We start from the raw sequence: 23,227 nt of genomic DNA, 5'->3' as shown, positions 1-23,227 counted from the left end.
CTTATTTCTCCAGGTACATGAGCTGCAGTTCACGATGGCAGGAGCATGAGTGTCTGTGGAGGAGGATGGGACTGGCGGTTCCATCTACAGGCTTAGAACAACACAACGTGGCCTACAAAGATGCTCTAATGGCAGCCGGAGCCACCTCCATGAGCTTGGCTCTATTCTTCCATTCCAGCCTGACCGAGAGGTGTCACAGTGTACAGTGTAAGACGTTCATGCAAGTTCACAACAAAAATAAATATTAATAACCAGCTGATAACCTCACTTTCTGCTCTTGTGTCAAGTGTGCCCACTCCAGCTCTTACAACTTTCAGTTTCTGTCATTTTACTGCTGTGGATATTACCGCTGTTACTGAGTTTGTTAAAATGAGACCAACAACCTGTGTCTGGAACAATTAAGTTTTCCTACTATTCGTCTAAATTGTTGCTAACCTTAACAAGTCCCTGAACTCTGGTCTTGTTTCTGAAGGCTACAAGTTTAAAAAACCCATGGACCTGGACTCTTAAGTAGTTAATCACTACACTCTTGCGAAAACATTGGAACTGGTTGCTGCATCTCAATTGCAATTTTATATCTAATGAGCTAATTAATGCTCAAATAATGCTGAAATTTTGCAGGACATGCTTGATTTTTTTTTTGTATTCTGCAAACTTTTGAAGTTGCATTCCAAAATTTTCTAGCTTTATTCCCATAGTATTAGGACATTCCCATTGCCACAAGGAAAGTTTCTCAGTCTGTATGGTAAAGACAGCATTGCTGTACCATGTGCTGATATCCAGGGGATGGCTCATTAAACTGACTTAATGACAATCTGTCTTAAGCTCCCAGAGATGTGGTAGATCTCAATTAACACTGCATCCCTGTCTTCTGGTCTCCTCAAAGAAATCACTCTTAAGCGAAACCTGCAGAAGCTTGTAATTGGTGGATCTTCACAAATGTTAATCATAAGTTTATAACCTTACTTAGATAAAAGGAAGAGATGAGACAGAGCACACAGGGAAATGGATTGAGGCAGTTCCAGCTGTTTCTTGTAGGATCTCAGTTTTATCTGCATGGCTTGGTACTGTGTTCCAGACATCCAAAATTGATTTTATGCAAATAAAAATGATTCATTTTCAGTCCTACTTTCTATATATTCATAATTTCCATTCAGGTCCCTATGTCTATCTTTTATTCTTTTTGCTGAAGTTTATTAGATTAATTTCAAAAACACCTCTCACAGACAATAGTAAAAAAGTTGCACGTCTCTATATTTGCAAATGGAGAAATTCATTTTCATAGGGACAGTGAAACCTTCATTGTTTGGTGGGGAAAACGCATGCCTGTATCACCTGAGAACTTCCAGACTTTGGCCTTGGCACTGCCATGTAAAGGGTATCGGTGACCGGATCAAACTGCCATCGTTATGGCCACTGAAGTTGAATTCAGTGGGATTAGGGCAAGAGAATCCTCCAACAAACTACTTCAGGTCATGCTGCTGAAAAAAACAGGAAGCTTTCCGCTTGAAACCAGATGAAAATGACCTTGATTTATTCAGCCTGGGCCAGGTCAGAGCCCCTACCTCGTAAATTCAAGGCCAAAGCCTCCAGATATTTTTGATGATCAATAAAACATAATTGGATTTTCTTCATATTTGACCAGATATATTATAAAACTAGATGGAGAAACTGTAAATTTTACATTTTAAAGTCAGGATATGGCACTTACTGTAAATAAGGCTCTGTTACTACTGCTTACCTCCTATCGTGTCTGTACAGTGAGCACATTTTCTCAGGTAGTACAGGGAGAAAGACATAACGAAAACACACTTGAGTCTAAACATGCAAGTTAAACATTATGCTGAAAAAAGAGCTGAAGGAAACAAGAAAAATCTAAGATTTGGAATTTCAGTGAAAGTGTTCTCTTGTACAATACAAACAGCATCCTAGTTACTTTAATTGTAACAGCACTTAAGAGCTTCTACTTAAATATCAATATTCAAGATAGATCCATAAAGAAATACATTGTTTCAGTTGCTGAATACATCCGCCTCAGCTGATACTTGGCCTCAAATGGAGCCGATTCTTTCCCAAAGAAGGGAAAAGGACTGATTTCTTACAAGTACATACACATCGCAGTCCACAGAAATATTCACAACACAGTGAGCTGCTGACAGATGTACACAAATACTAAAGAACAAAGATATGAGCTACAGTCATCTGTAATTTTTAATACTGATAGTGCATTCTTGGGTTTTAATATGAACTTTAAATTATTCTGTAAATCGTAGAAATATACTCAGGGCATCACAATCATATAACATTTAAGTTTTATTAAGTTGTTCTTCAGACCAGCTGCAGTATCGAGTTAAATTTAATTCCAATGAATGACTTATGCAAGGACAAACCACATTTATGAAATCTACTTCACCAAATATTTTTTTCCTGCCATGCTAACAAGCAAACCAAAGTAATAAATATATGTTTTAGGAGTGATGGCTGTTTGTTTCTAGTTTGACGATAATTAAGCATACAAGGTGCTCTGGGTCATTAACAATGTCCCTATTCTTTGTTAGGGAACTTAATGAAGTACTCTCTAAGGGCAGGGCTGTGATGCCCGCACTGCAGGGACCCTGTTAAAAGAATAAGGGCAGAGGCAAGGGAAAATTAGCAAGGGTCAATTTTCTCACCTAACTTAACAGGAAAGCAATGAGGCAGGCAGTTAAATTAACAAGGCTGCTTTGTGATCCAACACGATCAGTCTGACCTTCAAATTTCAAACCACTCTTGTAGCATGAAGAGCAATGGATTATCGCCAGTTACTTTCCACTTGACTGAGGGCTTCTCTGAACTTTAGAGCAGCCTGACAATCAGCCAGTGCTGGGAGATAAGAGATGCACACAGCACAAACGTTCAGCCCCCTGGCAAAATACAAGGTAAAGGATTTGGATGGCCTTTTGATTGCGGTGTGTAGACCTGTACCAAACTTGGAAAAGTCATGAAAACCACTATACTGTACAATTAAATTTATTCTAATACATTCTTACATCTGGGTGCAAATCTCACACAATCATCTCTGTGTTTAACAATATTTTATGTTACAATATTGATACTGGAAAAAAAACAGGATTATAGAAGCATATATCTTAATGAAGTCAAGACATAACAGCTGTCTAATAAAACCAACATGTTTCAAGCTGCTTCAAAGATGTATAGGATACACACACACTATATGTATATATAACTTATACTCTCATCTTATTTTTTTAAAAAAGGAAATTATTATAGAATCCTTTAAGATATATATTTTTTAAAAATTAAATTGCAAAAAATCACTAAAATAATATTATTCTGGATCCACAGCATAAACATACCAGATACCTATTTTAAAGCCTCTTTCAATTGTAATGAAACAGCATAGAAGATGCACATCATGTCTGACTGCCTCTGACAGGGCTCTCCCTCATTTCTCAGATGCCAGAAGCCTTAGAGAAGGCCCTGACCTTTACATTTGTACCAGCAGGCACTGGCGGTGAAGTGTGCTTTCACACCCGACACTTGCCTCCGAGTTACTGTATTAGCAAATATGTAAAAAAAGGGAAATGGTGCGTTTAAATGTACAAACATCAATGAATCAAATGCAGTCCAACACACTGAATTTCTAAGGGCAAGAAAGCAAGAGTCCTTGCTTCCTAGACTGTTCTTTGCAAAGAATATTGTATGCTGATTTTGCGAAGGCACGTTCCATGTTTCGTGCACATGTTAACATCCATAGGATCCTCTGCAGCTGTCATAGAATAGCAGTACTATGAAACAGCATAGCAGTAACCCATCTCTCTCAAGGATTACTGTACATACTGTATTTGCTCAGACTGCCATTTACAACATGCGATAAAATTAAAAACGATATGGTGCCTGTGAATATTCTGGAACTAATGCACGCACGGAACAGTAAGGAATGACAAATGCTCGTTCTAACCAAGAGTATTACCATAATGTAAAAATACAATTGGTCATGTATATTGCCACACTATGTTCTTTTACCAACTGAATAAAAACCGTCTTTAAATAGAACCTCAATACTATAGCAAAACCTCCATCTAACCTCAGCAGTTACGTAGCACTTCAAATTCAGGATGTATTGTTCTGGTAATTTAACTACCACCACGTTCTCATATCAAATATTATAACAAAAACATTAGTATCTTAATTTTCGTTCGTAAAACATGCTTTTAGTAGTGAGAATAAAAACTCATACTCTTGCAAAATTACCTGAAAGTGATTCAGTAATAGCAGCAGCTTCACCCTCTCCAATCTGATCTGAAACATCTGTTTTTCCTAAAAGAAAAGAAAACAGGGAAAAGTGGGTCAGACAACGTCTTAAGAATTTCTTTTAAATGTGACTGAAATATACAACTTGAAATGGATCCAAAAAAAAAATCCTAGGGCTCCTTTTAAAAAAGCACAGCATCAAGGCCAACAGTTCTTTACCGATTAGGCTGAAACTTTTTCTTAGAATATTTCAGATTAAGCACCTGGAAACTGAAAGAGAAAGATTCTCTCTTCTCATATATATTTTCATGCACTTGCATACCTTAACATGTTATGTGAAGTAAGAAAGCATGAGTATTTGCAAGTGTGTGAACAGTTGTATGCATCCTGACAGATTATCTAGTACAGTATACTGGAATAAGCATTTATAACTAGATAGTAAATATTTCCATATTTCTAGAACACAGATGCAAAGATGCAGAAAATATATACATAATGATAACAAAGAAAGCTAATTACATACAGATGGTTAAATTAGGAAGAGAGCTCAATGCAGCCTTGTAGATAACTCAGTTAGACCATTTCTGGACATGTCGACATAGGATCTGACATCACTACCAACACCCTGCTCAGACACGACAGAAAATAAGAAGATGACTTAAAGATAGTAAATATAGATTTACTAGTTTAATAGAAAATTTACAAGAATGTCAAAGTGTACTATTTTATTGTATCTCTATCAACAACTAATAAAGGTTAAAATTAGATCCAAATAGTTTTTCAGAATTAATAAACTGAGGCATTCATATCCTTGTAAGGGCATTGAAATAAACATTAGATTCAGATGGTGCATTTATTGAAAGAATATCATAAGCTATTTGTAATTTTTAAATCCTCCACAAATTTAAGATTTTTCACATTTTTAAATAGTAAAACCCCAAACATATATAGTTTATAATAATTGTAATGATATCCAATTACAAAACTGGAAGATGATGTTTTAATAAAAGGTAATAAATGACCCTTTTTCAAGTGGGGAATTTAACAGGTTTCAAAAGTGAAAACATTTTATGTTAATATAAATCAGTGCAAGTAAGCATTTAAGATTTTACTTAAAAGTGAATGTGGAGATTCACTACTGCTCTTTATCAATTAAAACAAATCTGAATTCTCTAAAAATATAATTTCTGTTTTAAGGGAAGCTGAAATTTATGTCCTGTAACTCACAGAAAAACTCAGCAGAGACCATTGGGAGTCAAAAGAACTTGCATTGATTGCCAGTTCAACATACTATAACCCATATATTTAAGCCTAGCCAATTTAACCAATTGGCTAAGACTGGAAAATGTTTAGCTTGCAGGCAATAAAATACACAAATTGTTTGAGGTTCATGCTGCTTTTCAAGGTACAGTAACATAAATGTCTGAATGGATCAAACTGACAGCATCTCTTTAATCTGCTCCCTTCATCACTACTCATCTTAGATGCTCTTTGGCTGCACTGTATAGGAAAACAAAGTCAGCAATGACTCACATAAGATGTACCTTTTAAATAGTAAGAGATCAAAGTATACATCCATTTAGATATAACGTTTTAGCCACTAGCAATCTGCTACAAGTGCATGATTCTTTTAGACACTGCTCTATCTTTATGAGTAATTAAATAAATAAGGAATCATATTTGCCACGGTTTAAATCAAGTAGCAAGACTGGCCAGATGCAACACGTGCTTCTTTGGGTCTTCTACGATTATTAGATATCATACATTGCACCACAGTCATGGAGGTGAGAGGGTCTCTCAAATGGGAATTTTCCTGGAAATGTGGGATAAAAATTAAGCTTTAAAATCCTCCAGTACATGTGAAAATCTCTTCCTCCAAATACTAGAACAGCTGGGAATGCTTGCCAAATTTAGGGGGTTAAGATCTCACCCTCAAAAGGGAAAAAAAGTTTTGCATTGCTAAAGAACAGGCAGCTGCTACAGTGGATTGAATAACCACAACCAGTATAAGACTGGGTGACAATCAATCCCGAAGTCCATACCTTAGTCAGGGTCTTATAGCTACAGGCGCCCAAAATAAGAGCCTTTCCGTTGTAGCTTATCAACATGGGCTTGTTAGCACGCTAACAGATTTCTAAAGTACAGTAGCTGTATCTCCTCAACACAAGCTAGTCTTTCGATATCTAAGAAAAAAAATCCCAGAAAATGCATACTGCACAGAATGCTGAGCTAGAAAGTTAATATTTTGAAGCATCTGTCTGGATTTCAACTCATTGGCCATCCTTGTGATTGAAGAGAAAAAAAGGATGTGAACATCAACTATCTGGCTTTTCTAATTGTTAGCTAAACAACCTCAGACTGTCATAATGTTTATTTTTTTACTATACTAGACCATAGAAACACAATGCTGATCCATAGGAAGAATTCTTTAAACATTGATAATTGTACTCCTATGATATAGTGTAGCAAATTTATGGGAAACTACAGAAAAATCCACGATCAAACTACAGTAAAAACATTGTACCACTATAAATGATCATAAGGATAAAAACCCAACTCTACTCTTTTTCATTACTCTATAGTCATACATAGGTGTGAATCCAATCTGAAAACAGGATTTAGGCAATGTTTTTAAACAAGCTTGGATCTTAAATGTAGCAAGAACTGAGCAACTAGAACCACAACAGCGGAGTTTTGCAGTCATAATGAAGAGATAGCAGAAATTTAAAAGAATTACAGTTTACACATCTTATCCTGTTACGAGTAACTCAAAAGCTTCACACCCTGTATTTCCCATTACCTTCCAGTTTAAATTAGCTCCTTTTAGAAAAAACAGAATCAAAATGAATAAACTTCTGTTTTGGTGCTAGAAGTAACTAAGTATTTGCACATAAAAACTAGAGATTGATCTAAAAGATCTTCTCAGAAATCAATAAATAATAACACTGGGAATTTATGTTCCAAAACACCACTACTCCTTCTTACACTGCTATAGATCCAAGCAGCAAGTTGTTCTTGCTCAGTGAACATCTTTCCTTATTTCAAACCAAGTGTCTGAGAATCTTTTCAGCTGCCTCTCCTGTAGTGAAGGGCAAGTCAAGGCAGACTTGCAAAGAAATGTATTTCAAGTTACCTTTGGATTACCCAAAGGTTAAAAATACGAAACGGAGAAAGGGAGTTGGTAGAAAACCAAAACAAAAAGATAACCGAGAAATACAATATATTACACTACTGTTGCATTAAAAAAAATCTTAAAGTAACAAGCTAAGTTTGGCATAATTTCCGGAGGCGTGACAACTTGCCCACATAGAATGTGATAGATCTCCTCTAAGTATGCGATCGTTAACTTGGCAGACAACAAGAATGCTGCTGCTTTCATCTTTCTAGGTGAAGTGCTTATTTTTCTTTAATGGAGACCAATATGAAATATTTATCAGACTTCATCCTGTTGAGGTAATCGTTTCAAACATGATAACAGTCTCTGACACGGCAAGGTACTGCAAACTAGCTTGGTGGGGATTCAGGATTAAGTGACTTTAATCTGACAGCAGGTAATTGGTATTTAGATTAGATTGATGATATCGATTACAATTAGATCTGTCATCTCCCTTATTTAACATGAGCAAGGGCTTACACTGAGTACTTGCATATACATTTGTCACCCGAACCTGGCATCCATATCGCATACATGTGTGAAGTTATTTTAGCCTTTAAAAAATTATCCTTTCCATAGAAAATCGTGTCAGTTGTCTAAAACTGAAATTATCACTAATTCAAGAGCATCTTATGCTAGTTTTGGTGAGGAAGTCTAGGACTGCTTCTAATCATGGTAAACAAAACTACTCATTTATGATATAGGTTCATTAGAGGTCACAATTGTCTCAATCATTTCTAATAAAATTTTTAACAATATAAATCTGATAATTCTCAATCCATAAAAGTCATTTAAGCATAATAAATCATTTTAATGTGGGGTGGGAGGAATGTTTCACATTGATTTGCTTCGAAAACTTAAAACCGTAATTAAATTAAAACATTTCATGATAATGATTCTTTGAGAAATCATGCACTCCTTTCTAAGATTTCAGAAGTAAATACAAAATCTGAAACAGATGCCATCTGATCCAAGGTCGCTAAACTGATTTTAAAAAATTTGTATGCATTATATAATATGATATTTTAGTATGTACCTGTTGTTTGTTATATAGAAAATATATTATAAACACAATGGACATGCAAATAACCTCTTTACAACTCCTTTACACAAGCTAAGCATGCTATACACTGATTCAATCAGCGTGTATTCTGAGTGAGAAAATTGATATTAAGATTGGATCTGAACTACACTCAACCTTTAGTGAATGATTTATGGAACACTTGAAGTCATTTCTACCAATAAGTGTGTAAATAGCAGTTGGTTTAAAGCACTTCCATTCTGTGATTAACACAATCAGTAGATCTTATGCATTTTTTGGTCGTTAGAGTAGTATACTTCTGCTGCTTTCATATATATGTATTGTAAAATAGTCAAAAAGTATCTTATCGTCATCAACATTCTGAAAAAACACTCTTTATGTATGCTGTCTCAGTAGTTAAAAATCATACTTTCCAATAGAGGCAACAGCTAAAAAAAACATCCTCCGCGCAGCCAGACACTCCTCTTCCACACCTCACACTGCAAGGAAAATGAAGGCTGCCCACTCGCCAGCTTTGTGCAGTATATGAAACTTCTGCTCAGTTAAGGAATTCTCCAGCGATACGTTAAAATGAAAACTGGTTCTCTCAGAATCTGCAGGATGTTCTGTGAGAGGAAACGCCAGGGGAGAACACAGTCAGTGCTTTCTTAACAGCTTCGGAGTTCTGCAATACCCTTGGCCCTTCTTCCAGACTCTCAAGTCCAAAGCTTCTCCGTGTACCTGCTCACCAAACCCTCAGAGGTCTTCCTGATGAGATGGATCTTCAATACACATGTATTATTAATTCACAGATTCTGCCAACAACATCTTTTAATCATATCCTTTCATGATTTATGGATTGCCTATTGGATTTTTGTGTGTTACAAATGGCTTCAGGCAAGAAAAGTCCTTTGTAAACTTGAGCTTTCTTCTCTGGAAGGTCTTCTTTTGACTAAGGGATTGAAATTTAAAAAAAATACTGCTGTGCAGTCATATTTACAAGTGATTTAAGAGACAGATACAGAAGATTATGAATCCTCAAGGTGGTTTACAATAAAAACCTTTGAGACCTGGAGGTATTCCATGTTGTCTGAATCAACCCCACCATTTTTATTTCTTAAATTGGATTGTTGTTCACCCTGCTTCCAAGCAGTAACATGCTTTCACCACTCATTTCTACAGGTAACATACTGGTCTAAAGGGAAAGATCTTGTTAGAATAATGGAGCAAAAATGAAATATTTAAATTAACAAACGTTTGTGAGCAAAACAACTTTTTCAGTGAAGTCTGAACCCAGACTTTATTAACCAAGCACAGCATCGCAATTAGAAATAAGGATATGTTAGAAATGCAATTACTCCAATCCCAGCATCTCACTTCTTAACCAAAAAGAGTTATTTGTGGTATACATGTTATAAGTGGTATACAGTACATGACATCTCTTATTTGACCACAGTACATTGCATTGGTTTTGAGTTATACTACAGACATACTTTCTTTTTTGCAGGTAAATATAAGAAAAGGGCAAATGGGTACAGTAGGATGCACAGCTGCTCTCCTTAACAATTCTGTCATATTTAAACAATGTGCACTAGAAAATAAAAGACTGCAAGAGGCCTAAAAATCAGGAGTGCATACCCATATCTTCCCTGAAGATATGGTCTGACTGGTGCTCAAGGAGCTATATGAATATAATCTTAGCAATAGTTTTGTTTTAAATGTGTCCAACAAATTCATACTGATCAGTATTCACATTTACTATAGGCAACAAGGTAATCATGACAGTACTCTTTATAGCAGAACCATATAAACTATCATTACAGAGTAGACAATCATATACACACAAAAGTATTAACATCTCGTTTTCAAACTGTTATTTACCAGGTAAGCCTGATAAATATTATTTAACTAAATATCACTGACAAATCTCTTCAAGGTTGATTGCTCATAGATTTACAGAAACAAGTAGCAAAAATTTCCAGGTAAATTACAGGTTCCTCCAAATATACTTGGACAGTGAAATCTTAATTGGAACTCTCATTATTAACTCTAAATAATCATTAATTATGGGGAAAAAGAATGAAGGACAATTAAGTCTTTCATTTTTAATAAAGTCAATTCGGGTCTACTGCGAATTAAACAAAATGATAGTGTTGAACCTCTTCATTTTGAAGGAGAAATTGCTGACAGGTGTCCCTTGTTGACCAGGTGTTTATTGTTGGGTAATTAGGCACACAGAGCTGTGAACCTCCTATCAACCTGTCTTGCTTTGACTTCAGTGTTTGGAGTCCATAGTCAAAAGTCTAAACGAAAGTGAAAGACTTTCTCATTAAATAAAAGCAGGTAATTTGGAAGCAGAAAGATAAGAGAAATTCAGATTGGAACCAAAGCACAAAAATTGGACATCCCAAAACTAAACATCTGCAATAGACTAAATAAGAAACCACAAGAATAATTACCAGACAGAGCGATAACAGAAAACCCCAAACAAATGCCAGGGAAATCATTAAGACCCTTAATGCAGGTGCAGGGGTGAAGGTATCAAAATGCTCAATTCACAGAAGATGGACAACAGAATGACACAGGCTGCATCATATGATGTAAACACCTCACCAGCACCAAGAACAGAAAACCCAGATTAGAATTCGCTTGCGAGCGCGAAAACAAGCCAGGTGAGCTTTAGATGGACAGACGAGGCCATGATAATAAACCTTTACCACAGTGATGGAAGAGGTAAACGTGTGGTAAAAGGAATTGCAGATGTTCCCAAGACACCACCCCCTCTGTGAAACACTGAAGATTTTGTCATGGCCTGAGCACGCATGACCCCTTATGGAGCTGTCGGACCCATCCTTATTGAAGGATGAAACATTTTGTCTACTTACAGTATGTTGAACAAAAAGAATTAATGCTTATTGGGTGGCACTTTACTATGCAGCATATCAATGACTCAAAACATGTGAGCAATGCAGCCACGGAATTCATCAGGAGAGGAAAGCGAAAAAGCCCTAGACTGGTCAATCTTTTGATTTAAATCCAAATAGAGCATGCACTTTACATGCTAAAAAAGTCAGAACACTTCAGAAACAGGGAATAAACCCCGTGGGACCCAGGGAAGTGGCTGCAGCAAAATATTCCGAGCTTAGGGACATCAGTGGATTGCTGGTTTCATGTAGTAAATCAAACAAAATACTTTTGCGAGCTGAAATTTGTGTAAAATGAATGTGTCCAATTTCGTATGGTCATTTAAAATCACTGGGGTGACCACAAAGTATGTTTTTGTTCTAATGTCACCAAATGTAATTACCCCAAAAGAAATTTACATTATATATTACTTATTCATCTTAATCTCATGATCACAAGCACAAACTGCTAAACTGTTTTGACAACAATACTATACTATACTATACTTTTGGAGAGCTCTGTAAACAAAAGTCATAACATAGGTGGTCTAGTGCTTGATTAGGCAAGCTCAATACCTAATTTAATCAATTGTCATCTAAGCCCCATTTAAGAACACTAGCAAAAGTCCAAATTAAGCTATTCATAAAAATGATGGTGCTGCAGAAAAAAAAACTGTACAAATCAAGCAAGGAAATGAAAAAAGCAAGGGTCACTTATGTATGCTGGAGATGTTTGTTGTTAAAAAAAAACATCAGCTTAACATTCACAGATTAATTTCCTGTGGAGCCTTTAATAATCTTAATCACTCATATCATTCAAAACACTTATGAACATCTTATGGTATCACATTAAGCATGAGAGAAGTTGCTGTATTAGTACATATGTTTCATTGCCAAACAAGTATGATTGCAACTTGTTGGGTCAAACTAAGGGCCTTCCTGAATCAATAACTGAGGGAAACGAAGGACTTGGTGAAAAGATATAAACCAATTAAAAGCAGTGGTGCGAATGTATCATTTGATGATATGACCAAGTTATTCAGTATTTACAATAATGGTACAAATTAACTGGAAAAACCAATGACAACCACGCTATTCAATCCATTCATTTTTTTTAAATCATATTTGATTCATTTCTCCCAATGGTGGACTTCTTTTCACTTTTATAAGAGATTCATACTCTTAAAGAACTTTTAACAGAAACATTCTAGCTTGTGACCCATCTTTAGTCACATTTGATAATGACATTATAACTCAAGGCTATGTAAAAATAAATGCTGGTTAAAATAAAAATCATTATTCATTGTTTGGATATTGGAATGGTGAATTGGGATTGTTTATATTGTACATTCTTAGCAAAACTAATTCCTTTGTGCTTTCCTTTCCATATTATTCACAAATAAAACAATTTTGAAAGTGATTTGCTATTCCTACAGAATGCATAAGACTAACTTTTTTAAAAGCCACATTCCAAAGGTATTGAAAACAATAACCATAAACCAAAGCTTTGCATGTAGCAGTATGCAACACTTTGCTTTAACATGTTTTAGGTTTAATAACTGGAAAGACCCAGAGTTACAAACTATTTTGAATAAAAATAGATTAGTGGTCAAAATGCACAAACCAAATTATAAATATTTTCAAGATTTTCAAAATATTTTAGTTCTTGCTATATGTCAAAGACTCTCTTGCTCTAAAACTCAAAATCTTACTGTGCGTGTTGAAGCACCAACACATTAGCACATCAGTGGAAGACAGGGGTATATAAAGCACAAATTGCCAATTACATCAACTGTAATTGATATTTGTATATTTTATAAATTAAATTAAACCAAAAAATTAAGAATTTAAATACAGCCAATGAGAGCAACCAATACTTTTTGAAATAACTCTTTTAAAAGGTATAACCGGCTCAGCTTTAGAATTTAGCGCACACTTAGTTTTCAGTCTGTTGGGTTTGGGATGCTATCAGCACAGACAGAAGAGAAAAAAAAGTTTAAACAGATGGGCATGACAAATCAGCACTGTGATTATCTGCACTCACCATCCAGGTAGCTAGGGGTACCCCCTCCGAGTGCCACGGTGTCTGATCCACTTCCAGACTGCGATTCCCCCTCAGGGATTGGCGAGTCCCTCTGCACAAATCCGGATTTAGCCACAGCAAGGGGGGCTGAGCCTCTGGAGTCATCGCTTTCAAAGACTCGCTCCATCAAAGGGTAGCTAATACACTCAAACCCGCTGTGCATAAGGCAAGGGAAAACTGACATTTCAGTATCTTGAGCAATTCTGATAAGCTCATAGCCAGAAATCTAACCTCCCTTATGTCCCATAATACATAAGCTCACTGCCTCCTGCCACCTATTACTTATTTTTAATAGCAGAATGTGAAGGCTGAACTTCTAAATTAAACTGTGCTCAATCAGTCTATCAAAGCTGCTTATACATAATAAGGGGTAGTATTCCCTTCAGATTAAAGAAACTACACAAACTGCAGACTAAGATGTACGCATTGCATACACACCTATTTTCCATTACCCCTTTATAAGGAAACTGAATGACGTTTCTTTGGAGTTGGGGTAATCTTCATTCACTGTTTTGCTTTGGAACTACAGTATATAGAACAATACATTCTTTGCCTCAACATGAAAAGGAACTTTTAAAAGTATTCAGGCATTTGAGACCATTTTACATGCAACCCTAATTTCAATCAAGATACATGATTATGAAGAAACTTCAAGCTTATGTCTTAAATCTCAGGTTCTTGGAATCAATTCGATCGATATCAATATCAATCTAAAAGACTACTCTGCTTACTTACAATGGTGTTAGAACAGGTTTCTCTTCTATGTCTTCAATCAGCTTTAATAGTGTGGTGCAGGAAGAGGTGGGAGGGACTTCCACATTGCGAACACCAGCCCAAATCTGCAAAACGCGACCATTCTCACCTTGCAAACAGAGAGGAGGTACAATTAAAGAAAAACAGAGCTCCCTTTTTATTGTAGTACCTAGGTGAATCAACATTAAACCCTAGATACATTCCAATGTTTTGTCATTGAACTGTACATATAAATTACAAACACATGAAGTTGATTTGAGTTCCTCAGTCACTATGCCTGTAGTGCCTTCTCTTTCCTAAAATACCATGCCTTGTTGACTTGCAGAATTCATACAACACAAAACAGAACGTTTCAGAACAAACGGGGGGCATTAATTAAATAACAGGAGTACGACTGTGTGCAGTGCAATTAAGAAAGAATGCGGGATGTTTTCTATCTTTCTGAGACACACAACTGCTTACAAAAGCTACCATATTTAACTACCATGTTAAAAGACTACAGTTAGAAAAATAACATAAAAACAGCATAAAATTGACATGTAATTTAACTTTCCTTGCTGAATTTAATATTTAGTATGAAGAACTCACAATAATACTTTTGGATACAAGATACTTAAAAAGCACAGATAATTTGCATTTAGACAATCCCTTATAATCCAAAAAAAACGTCTTTAAAAAGGTTTAAAGACTAATTTAACCAAATAAACTACTGTATTCCCCTAAAATCTGAATGTCGTCCTGCAATTTTGCTATTTTACTGAAGTGCAGGTGATAATATAAAGAGCCCATAAATACTTTGTCAAGTTCACATTTGCCTTACACTTCTTCAATCACCTCACTGTCAACAGAGCAGACAAAATATCTTAACTTGATTAAGTCCTTGGTTAATGTCTACAATCTTGAAAGCTAAATTTGAGTTAACCTCTAGATTTACTGAAACACTGTACAAGACCGTAAGAACATCCTATTTTGGTAGTGGCATTTTCCCCTATGTGATGCAGCGGTTCTGCTCAAGAACTCACCTGTAATGATTTCCCCCTCTTCATTTTGAAGTTGTACTTCAAGAGTAAAAGGTGATCTTTGGAACACTTCAAGCATATCTCCTCCTTCAATTACAATCTTAGATGCACCACCTGCAGCATATTAAAAGTGTTGAACAAGCATGATTCACTTGCTGTACCAATTATACCAGCTGCATTTTAAGAGAAGAGCAAAAAAGTGTTTAAAATATGCTTTCACCCAATTCTAACGTACTGATGAAATGCAATGCACGGAAAGTGGAATTGAATTCCACTGTGCCATTTAAAATTGAGAAATCTTATTGCTTTCCTGGGTGTTGCACTGAGAATGAAGACGTAGTATACAAGTGCACTACAATCCTTGAATCTGTCGCTAACAAGTAGAATTGCGGACCATTAAGTGGACCGTCTTAACTAAATTTTAAATTAAAATTAATGAATTTAAAAAAAAGTTTAAATCAACAATCTGGCCGATAAGAATGCCTCATGACTGCTGCATTCCGAAGAGGCAGATCTTACAAACCGATTCCCATCTAACTCTGAATAAATTGTGACAAAATAAATGTAGACCATGGCTCAACACTTCAAAGATAACTAAAGATTATATAATTTATTAGAATTACCATTTGTCATTCCCCTTCACTCAGATCAAATTGATGCAGATAGTAATCTTGGCAGATGAAATAAAAAGCCAGCGCATTACAACACCACATTTCCTCACTTCCCAAGCCCAAAACACAGAATAATCTTAATGGCAGTTATAACAGTTAAACTGATGGATGAGTGGCCTCTTTTAACTGGATTATTTCATGGCTTTTCCCAGCATATTATAATCACTGCATATATATTCTTAAATTTAATTTCAGCTGCTGTTAATCTCTACCCTGATACATTTGCATCTTTATAATCTCTTCGCAAAAGAAATACAAAAGACTTTTGGCAAAAACTACCAATTATGTTACAGACAGTTTAATATTGGTGTACTATATATTCCAATGTGGCCTTCTGGGCTGAACCAAAAAGCTTCATTTTTAGTATTAATGGCTGGGGAAAGACTCTCATCCTTCAAAGTTTAAAACGTGTAGACTATTAGGGCAATATCAGGGTTTAGGACTATATAGTTTTACATTTATCAATTACATGTAGCAGTAAACGTATTCTTGCAACAGTTAAATCTCTTGCATTTCTTAATGTTCCAAGGAAGCACTTAACATTTACACAGTGCTAATTCTGTTTTCAATAGTAACCTATGACTTCCAGCATTATTATGCAATAAATATATTTATGTTTTTTCTGAAAAGGAAATAACATTTTATCTGTAAAAAGATCATGCCTTTCCTGTAATGAATAATTTGGTAGAATTATCAGTGTAACACATACAGAATACATAGTCAGGCCTTGCAAATTAAACTATGAAACCTTGTATCTTCCTATGTATGTAAGCGATTAGATTTCTCTGTTTGCTTTCTGGACTGCTCAGGAATGTAGTTTCTATCAAACATGTGAAACTGTACCCTAACAGGATCATCTACAAACTTTGGTAATACATTTGGCATACCCTTATGTGTACATGAATTTAACACTGTTAGAAATACTTAGAACAGACATGAAGAAAAAAAAACAGGACTGTCTCAAGAAACAAGAGCTTAACTTCCAAACATCCACACAAATTAAGAAAGGAAATAAAAATATTCAACAGCTCACAGTTTACAAGTACTATCTGCTATATACGTGCAATATAAATGGATGCTTCATTCACAGGAATTCTAAATCAATGTCATGTCTAGTTGAAGAACATTGTTGAAAATTGAAAAGGCTTGTTGAAAATGATCATATCCTGTCTGTGTAAATTCCCTAGCAGTCCCATTAGAATGCAGTCACACCTTCAGGCATCCATAGCAGACCGAAGGTGTCCAGTTCAGTGACGATGTGAACGATGTGAAACTGCCATGGAGACAAACTAAGGGACAGGCTGCTAACATTTTAAATCAAAACAGGACCACAGAACACAAAATTCTATATTCAGTTACTCTAGATTTCATTTCAGTCTTCGTAATCTCTGCCGAGACGTTCCCTGAACAAATACTAGAAACCTGTAAAAAGAGTGCGGTCTTCGAGATCAGGAAAAAAATAAGCCACATTCCTTTGTAGTAATTTGTGGTTATAATTAACGACACACCTTTAAAGAGGCTGAAGTGAATTAAGGAGAGTCATTTCATTGTTTTTGTTCTGATTAAAATAGAAAGGAGAAATTAAGACTTAAAAGAAAATCAAAGCAACAAAAAAAAAGAAAAAAGCAGAAACTACTTTTCACCAAAAGAAAAAGTACAATACAGTCAATACTCTGTAATGCAAAACTAGAGCAGATGCATCATTGTAAGATGATACCTTTTTTTTATTACAACCTATAATCACAGATGTCAAGCCCCACACCTCATTAATTGTATTCACCAAATTAGAAATATGCCTGTGCACAGATTAACTATTGCATCAAACAAAACAACATTCACTGATTATACAGGTAAGCATTAAAGCCTTAATTATGTTGCACTGGAGAAAATACTCAAGTAGATTTAGATTTTCTACAAAAAGGAGGTAAAGAAACTCAAAATTACACTAAAATATAGGCTTCGGAAAAGGAATTAAGTCATTATGGCTATACAGTCAAGTCATACAAAAAGAGCATTAATGTTAATAAACATTAAAAAAACAGTAGTCAACTGTCTGCAATAGTAGCCACAGGTGCTAGCTTTCTTTCTCCTCAATTTAACTGTTCCTACAGATGTGAACTATTGCATTCTCAGCTGTTGCTATGACGATAAGTTCCATGTATGGAGCAAATGAAAGGCTGTTAAGAAATATCAGGGCCAGCAGACAGGCAATATCAATTAAGAGAGACTCAGCAGGGTGGGACCCCTGTCTCTTGCTGCTAATAAGTCTTTGGAATCAAATGGTACTCACCAGCAGGCTGCCCACTTGTCCATAAGCCTTCATAGATGACACCAGAGCAGTGAATCATTGTCCCCTGACCATTAAAAAGATTGTTTCTCCATTGTCCCTGGAAAGAATTCAAGACCACAGTAACTGGCTGAGAAAAATGTTAAGGAGATAGTTAAAGTTTTTTTTCCCCTATTTTTAGTATATACAGTTACAATATGATAATGGAGTATATCATCACAATGCAGTTCATTATTTATTATAAATGATTAATGCTTGTAAAGGTCTTGGCATTGCCAATTTTGACCTTCAGTTATGAAGGCTAATTGTACAAAACAACATTCTGGTAAAATCACCCAGCTCAGAAGGATTTATCAGATTACACTGAGGTTTTCAGCAGCAGTAAAACATTATGCAGCTCTAGTTCTTCTTTCAAGGTTTTAAATCAAAGGGGAAAAGGGAAACAGACTCCGTTCTTATGCATTTGTTTTCTATTTTGTTTCAGATTTGGCATTCTCCTATAAAAGAAATGGTTCCTAAATTAGAAGAGTATGCTTCTTCTCCACTTATTCTTCAGGTGGCGTGCAGGAATTTTAGTTAGTGGTTATCTAGTCTCAAAAACATTTTTGAAGAAAACTTTCATCACCATCAGCTATAAACAAGCCAAGCCAATTCAAGTCAAATGTATTTATACAGTGTATAGTGCTCTTCCTGGTGACGCATCTTTGAGCATGCACAGAGAAAAACGTAAAACACGGCATATAGGGAAAAAAAAAATCTACAGTGAGTAAAAGCATGTTCAAATAGAAAGGTTTTCTACTTTGACTTAAAAACTCAGCATTTTAGTCTAATATCAAATAGGATGGGGAACATAATAGCGAAAAGCTGAAGATCCATCCGATTTCAGGCAGCCTGTTTCAACCAGAGTCAGCATTTGTACAGTAGATCTCAAAGATCATACCAGAACACATGGAGTATATACCATTGCTCCAAGAAACATAGAATATCGTGATCATGGAGAACTTTGTAGGGTATGAAAGAAATGTAATTTGCAGCTAACGATACTCTCTGAACAACAGAGGACTAAATACAAAGCCTTCAGGAAAATGAAGCTGCAAAAACTGTATGTTGAAACTTCTCTAGCCAACGTCCACTACAAAGTGGATCAAAAAGTTGGATTTCTTAAGAATATGGCAAAGCTGCTGCAACATCAGATCAAAAAGCACTACAATGGAGAGGTATGTAGAGTTTACAATATTAGAAATAAAAGGACCAAGAGGCAGAATGTGCTTTTACATGAGAGTCAGGAAGGTCAGGATCTACCTGAAGTACAACGTACTGTAGCTTCAAAAATTACTTTATCAATATCGTTCTGAGAAAACGATTTGAAAACAACCCCAATTAGACTATGTGCAGAATAAACTAAAGCAGAAAGATAAACTAGAATGAGAGAGATTCTGAAACATATTGGAACTCCTCGAATAAAAACACTTAAATTGAAAGGAGTTTCGGATTTGACGTTTTTTTAAACCAGTAGCAGGTCATTGTTGACATTTTAAACTTACAGGTAGTTGGAAAAAATAAGCAGCCTTAACTTTTGCAAGAGTGTTCTTGGATTAGAGGGAAGTTCAAGATATGCAAATCATTTCAGAGCCCAGCTGATCTCCATCACTGGTCCAACTTATAGTCTTTACATTTGTGAGCTTTGGAGTCACTGACAAACCATGGAAGACATTGTCTTGTTAAATTATAACATACCTGACCTGGAGCTTCTGTATTCTACCAAGAATAACATTGTAAGAGTCAACAGTCTACTTAGCAGATGAAAATGAACCTTCAATGAGCACTGTAGCACCACCCATATTCATACAATTACCTGGGTATAGCAAATGGCAAGAGTGAAAAAAAAATTAAAAGTGATTTTATGAACACAGGACAGTAATCGCAATTAAAGTAGCTGAAATTTAGGTTTTTACATTCACAATCAAAGCTTAAATAATCATACTGACATCACAAGGAATTTTTTTTTCATAAATACATTTTGGGCACCCAAACATATCTTCTGACCTGAAAAGAGCTCATCAATAACATTCAATAAAGATTCCTCTTGGTCAAGAAGATCAATAAAGAAATGCATAATATCTCAACAGCCCTCGATTATTCTGCTAACTCAATGTCTCAATTAGTGGAGAGAAAAGAGAAGAAAAACAGATGAGGAACACAGATAGTGGGATCAAATGACAGTTGCTTTCCGAACCCAACAAGCAAGTAAATTCTTTTCACTCAAAACATTTTTTGGATCACAATTTTTTTCTGATTATCTAACATTAATTGAAAGAAAACTTATTAGAATATTTCTTAAAACAGACCCCTTTCCATTTGTGATTTAGTGCACATAATTCATGACTTTCAGAATGTGTAGTTATAAGGCAGCACAACAAAGGGCTGTGATGCCATCGCTTTGAAATGCGAATCTAGAAGTCAGACACATTTAGCTGGATCAATGCAGAGGCTTTGCTTGCATATCCACGGGGTCCCAGACTTGGAGCCCTCAACCAATACTTCAAAGCTGTGACAGGGACAATTTGAATTTCTAATCCTGATCACATCAGCAAGCCTAGTGCTAGGAGGAATGGGCACAATCTGCTTTTGAAAACTAGGCCATCACTTGGGGAGAAGATATTGGAGGAGGGGGGGGCGCATTCAAATGATTTAAAAAATGGCACAGACCTAGGAAAAGTATACAACTAGACAGTTTTAAAGCATTTATAGCAGCTCAGGAAATCCACACTAATAAGAGAAACTGTGAATCTGAAAACTAAATAGAAAATCAAATTGGATGGGCTAGAGATCATACATTCAAATAAATTTGATCAAACCTTGTCAAAGTGTAACTGAATTACACAATTTCTGTACATCTGCATACCCAAACAAATACATCCCCTTCAAGACACAGCTTTCCCGAACCCTAGAGAAAAATGGTATTGATAAGATCAGGTATGGTAACAGCTCTGTTTTTTCTTTCTTGCATCGTGTATTCTGAATGGGATCATTAAGGATTGCTGCAATTCTGAACCACGTCTCCAAATTCTCGTGGTTTAATACACACCCTTCTAATAAGACTTTGATGGATTCTAAGATGGATGGAAGGAGGAATCATTTTATTTATGTCTTCAAGCTGTAGTAGTGAACAAAGACCAGTGCGTGCCTTGCTTTTAAAGGCCAATCATTCTCCACCAGGCTTCAAGTTCACTGAACTCAAGGGCAATGTGAAGTGATGTTACTGCTGTACAGAACCTGCTCTGCAGTTAAAGTGAAAAGAGACTGCAGTCAAATCTGTACCTCTTTTTGGACAGCATAGGAGAGGGGGGAAAAAAAAACTTTGACTCAATAAAAGGTAAACCCTTCTGCTGTCAAAACGATAAGGGACTTGCATGCGATGGAAGACAGGTCTTGTTATAGACACTGACGCCGCAGGCAGACAACATCAATCACTGCAGGAACACAGAGCGGTCACTCGTCTCGTCTCGCTAATAATGTCTACTGCTGTTTAAATACTCTGCATCACGACACCGTGGGGCTGAGGTGGGGCTGCTATTAGGCAATTATTAAATGTCTCAAGGCTGCTATATAATTTTATATTCATCTAAATAAAATATAAAATTATATTGCAGGAAAGCAATCAGTCGCTCTCACAATCTTCTGACAGGAGATCATTTGTAATAAGATTTCATCTTTCATTCTAGCTGAGTGAGATTAATGCACTATATATATTTAAATACCAACGTGCTGGGTATACAAAAAGAATGACTTTACATAATAGCTTATAAAATTATGTGTGCTAATACATGCTGTTATACTCAACACTCAAACTATAAAGATATCGGAAAGAAGACCAATATAGAACAATCTTGTAACTCCATTAATAAAATTGAGATTTTTGAAAGAAAAAAGGCAACAGTTCAAAACTAACATTTGACTGATATATGAACCTTGAAATACTAGAGACTAAACCAATTACAATGCATACTGTACAACCCCAATATTAATCTTGCTTTAAAACTAGGCTTTGCCATTTATCAGTCAGTTTGAAATTGGTATAAAATCCATCATTGCATTTAAAGATTAAAGAAAATTGATGATAAAACAAATTCCATTAACAAGTCTTCTGAGGGTATTGCCAGCATTTAACAGCATTCCTATTTTACAAATATCATTGTAAAATAAATTAGAAATCAGTACATTTGTGTGATTCTATAACATTACAGGCTCATCCTAACTCAAAGCTTTGGAAAGTATAGTAAGATTTAGATAACTGAATGCCAATAATATACTTGTTTTCAGGTTACAAACATAGTAAACATAAACCTATAGAATCTAAGTTCTAATGCAAACATCTTGCTTGCTACCCATGTTGCAAACTAACATTGCTCCGACATCAATAGTCAGCCGACATACAGAAACGTCACAACTTGTAACTTACAGCACATACTGTACAATTATTTGCGGATATCAATTCCATTTGCTGTTCACAGATGCTTGTGTATCTAGAGGATCATTCAGGAGTCTTCTCAAGTTGGGAAACTCATCTATCACTTTGATTCAGGAACTTTTTGCAGCCTGAATGGTGCTTCATTTTGGCAGTTTATTTCATCTGCCAGGTACTGCCTGTAAACTCTTGAGGCTATCTGACCTAAGTCATTAGACAGGTCTGCTGCCGGCTCAGGCGATGAACAATCCTTCCATAAGCATAGTGCATTCAACCACCCTTCTTCCCCTAGCACAACACACTGAGGACAGCACCTAGTCACCTACCACTTCACAATCTGGAATAATGGGAGATGTCTCATGCTGGGTCAATACCACTAATGTGAACAGGATAGGTCTCTCCTACTGAACAGACCATTCTGTAATATTTTGCCAAGGCTGTATATAAATTGACAAGAAATAAGATTCAAGAGGAATGTATAAAACCAACAGCATACCATTATGATTTTGTAATATTCTACCCTTCCTTGATATGACAAAGAATGGCGGGTATTTTCAAATTCAAGTCTCAGACAGTGCAACTGCAAAATACCTTTTTTGCTAGACACAAACATT

At 35.8% G+C, this 23,227-nt stretch overlaps 1 protein-coding gene across 1 annotated transcript in view; it reads right to left on the bottom strand.

The window, feature by feature from the left end:
* The window catches only part of LOC148817599 (MORN repeat-containing protein 1-like), a 73,016-nt gene that overhangs the window by 43,563 nt on the left and 6,226 nt on the right, over window positions 1–23,227 (bottom strand). Inside the window, exons 6-8 of the mRNA XM_088938494.1 lie at window positions 18,149–18,245; window positions 14,151–14,277; window positions 13,377–13,570 (exon numbers count right to left, since the gene is read on the bottom strand). Coding sequence (XP_088794620.1) covers window positions 13,377–13,570; window positions 14,151–14,277; window positions 18,149–18,245 — 418 coding nt within the window. The remainder of the gene's footprint in view (window positions 1–13,376; window positions 13,571–14,150; window positions 14,278–18,148; window positions 18,246–23,227) is intronic.

Source organism: Atractosteus spatula, chromosome 20 (genome assembly GCF_055471065.1).
Source record: "Atractosteus spatula isolate fAtrSpa1 chromosome 20, fAtrSpa1.hap1, whole genome shotgun sequence".
NCBI classification, from domain to species: Eukaryota; Metazoa; Chordata; class Actinopteri; order Semionotiformes; family Lepisosteidae; genus Atractosteus; species Atractosteus spatula.
The sequence above is the reverse complement of the archived record's forward strand: the minus strand, read 5'-3'. Positions and strand labels throughout refer to the sequence as shown.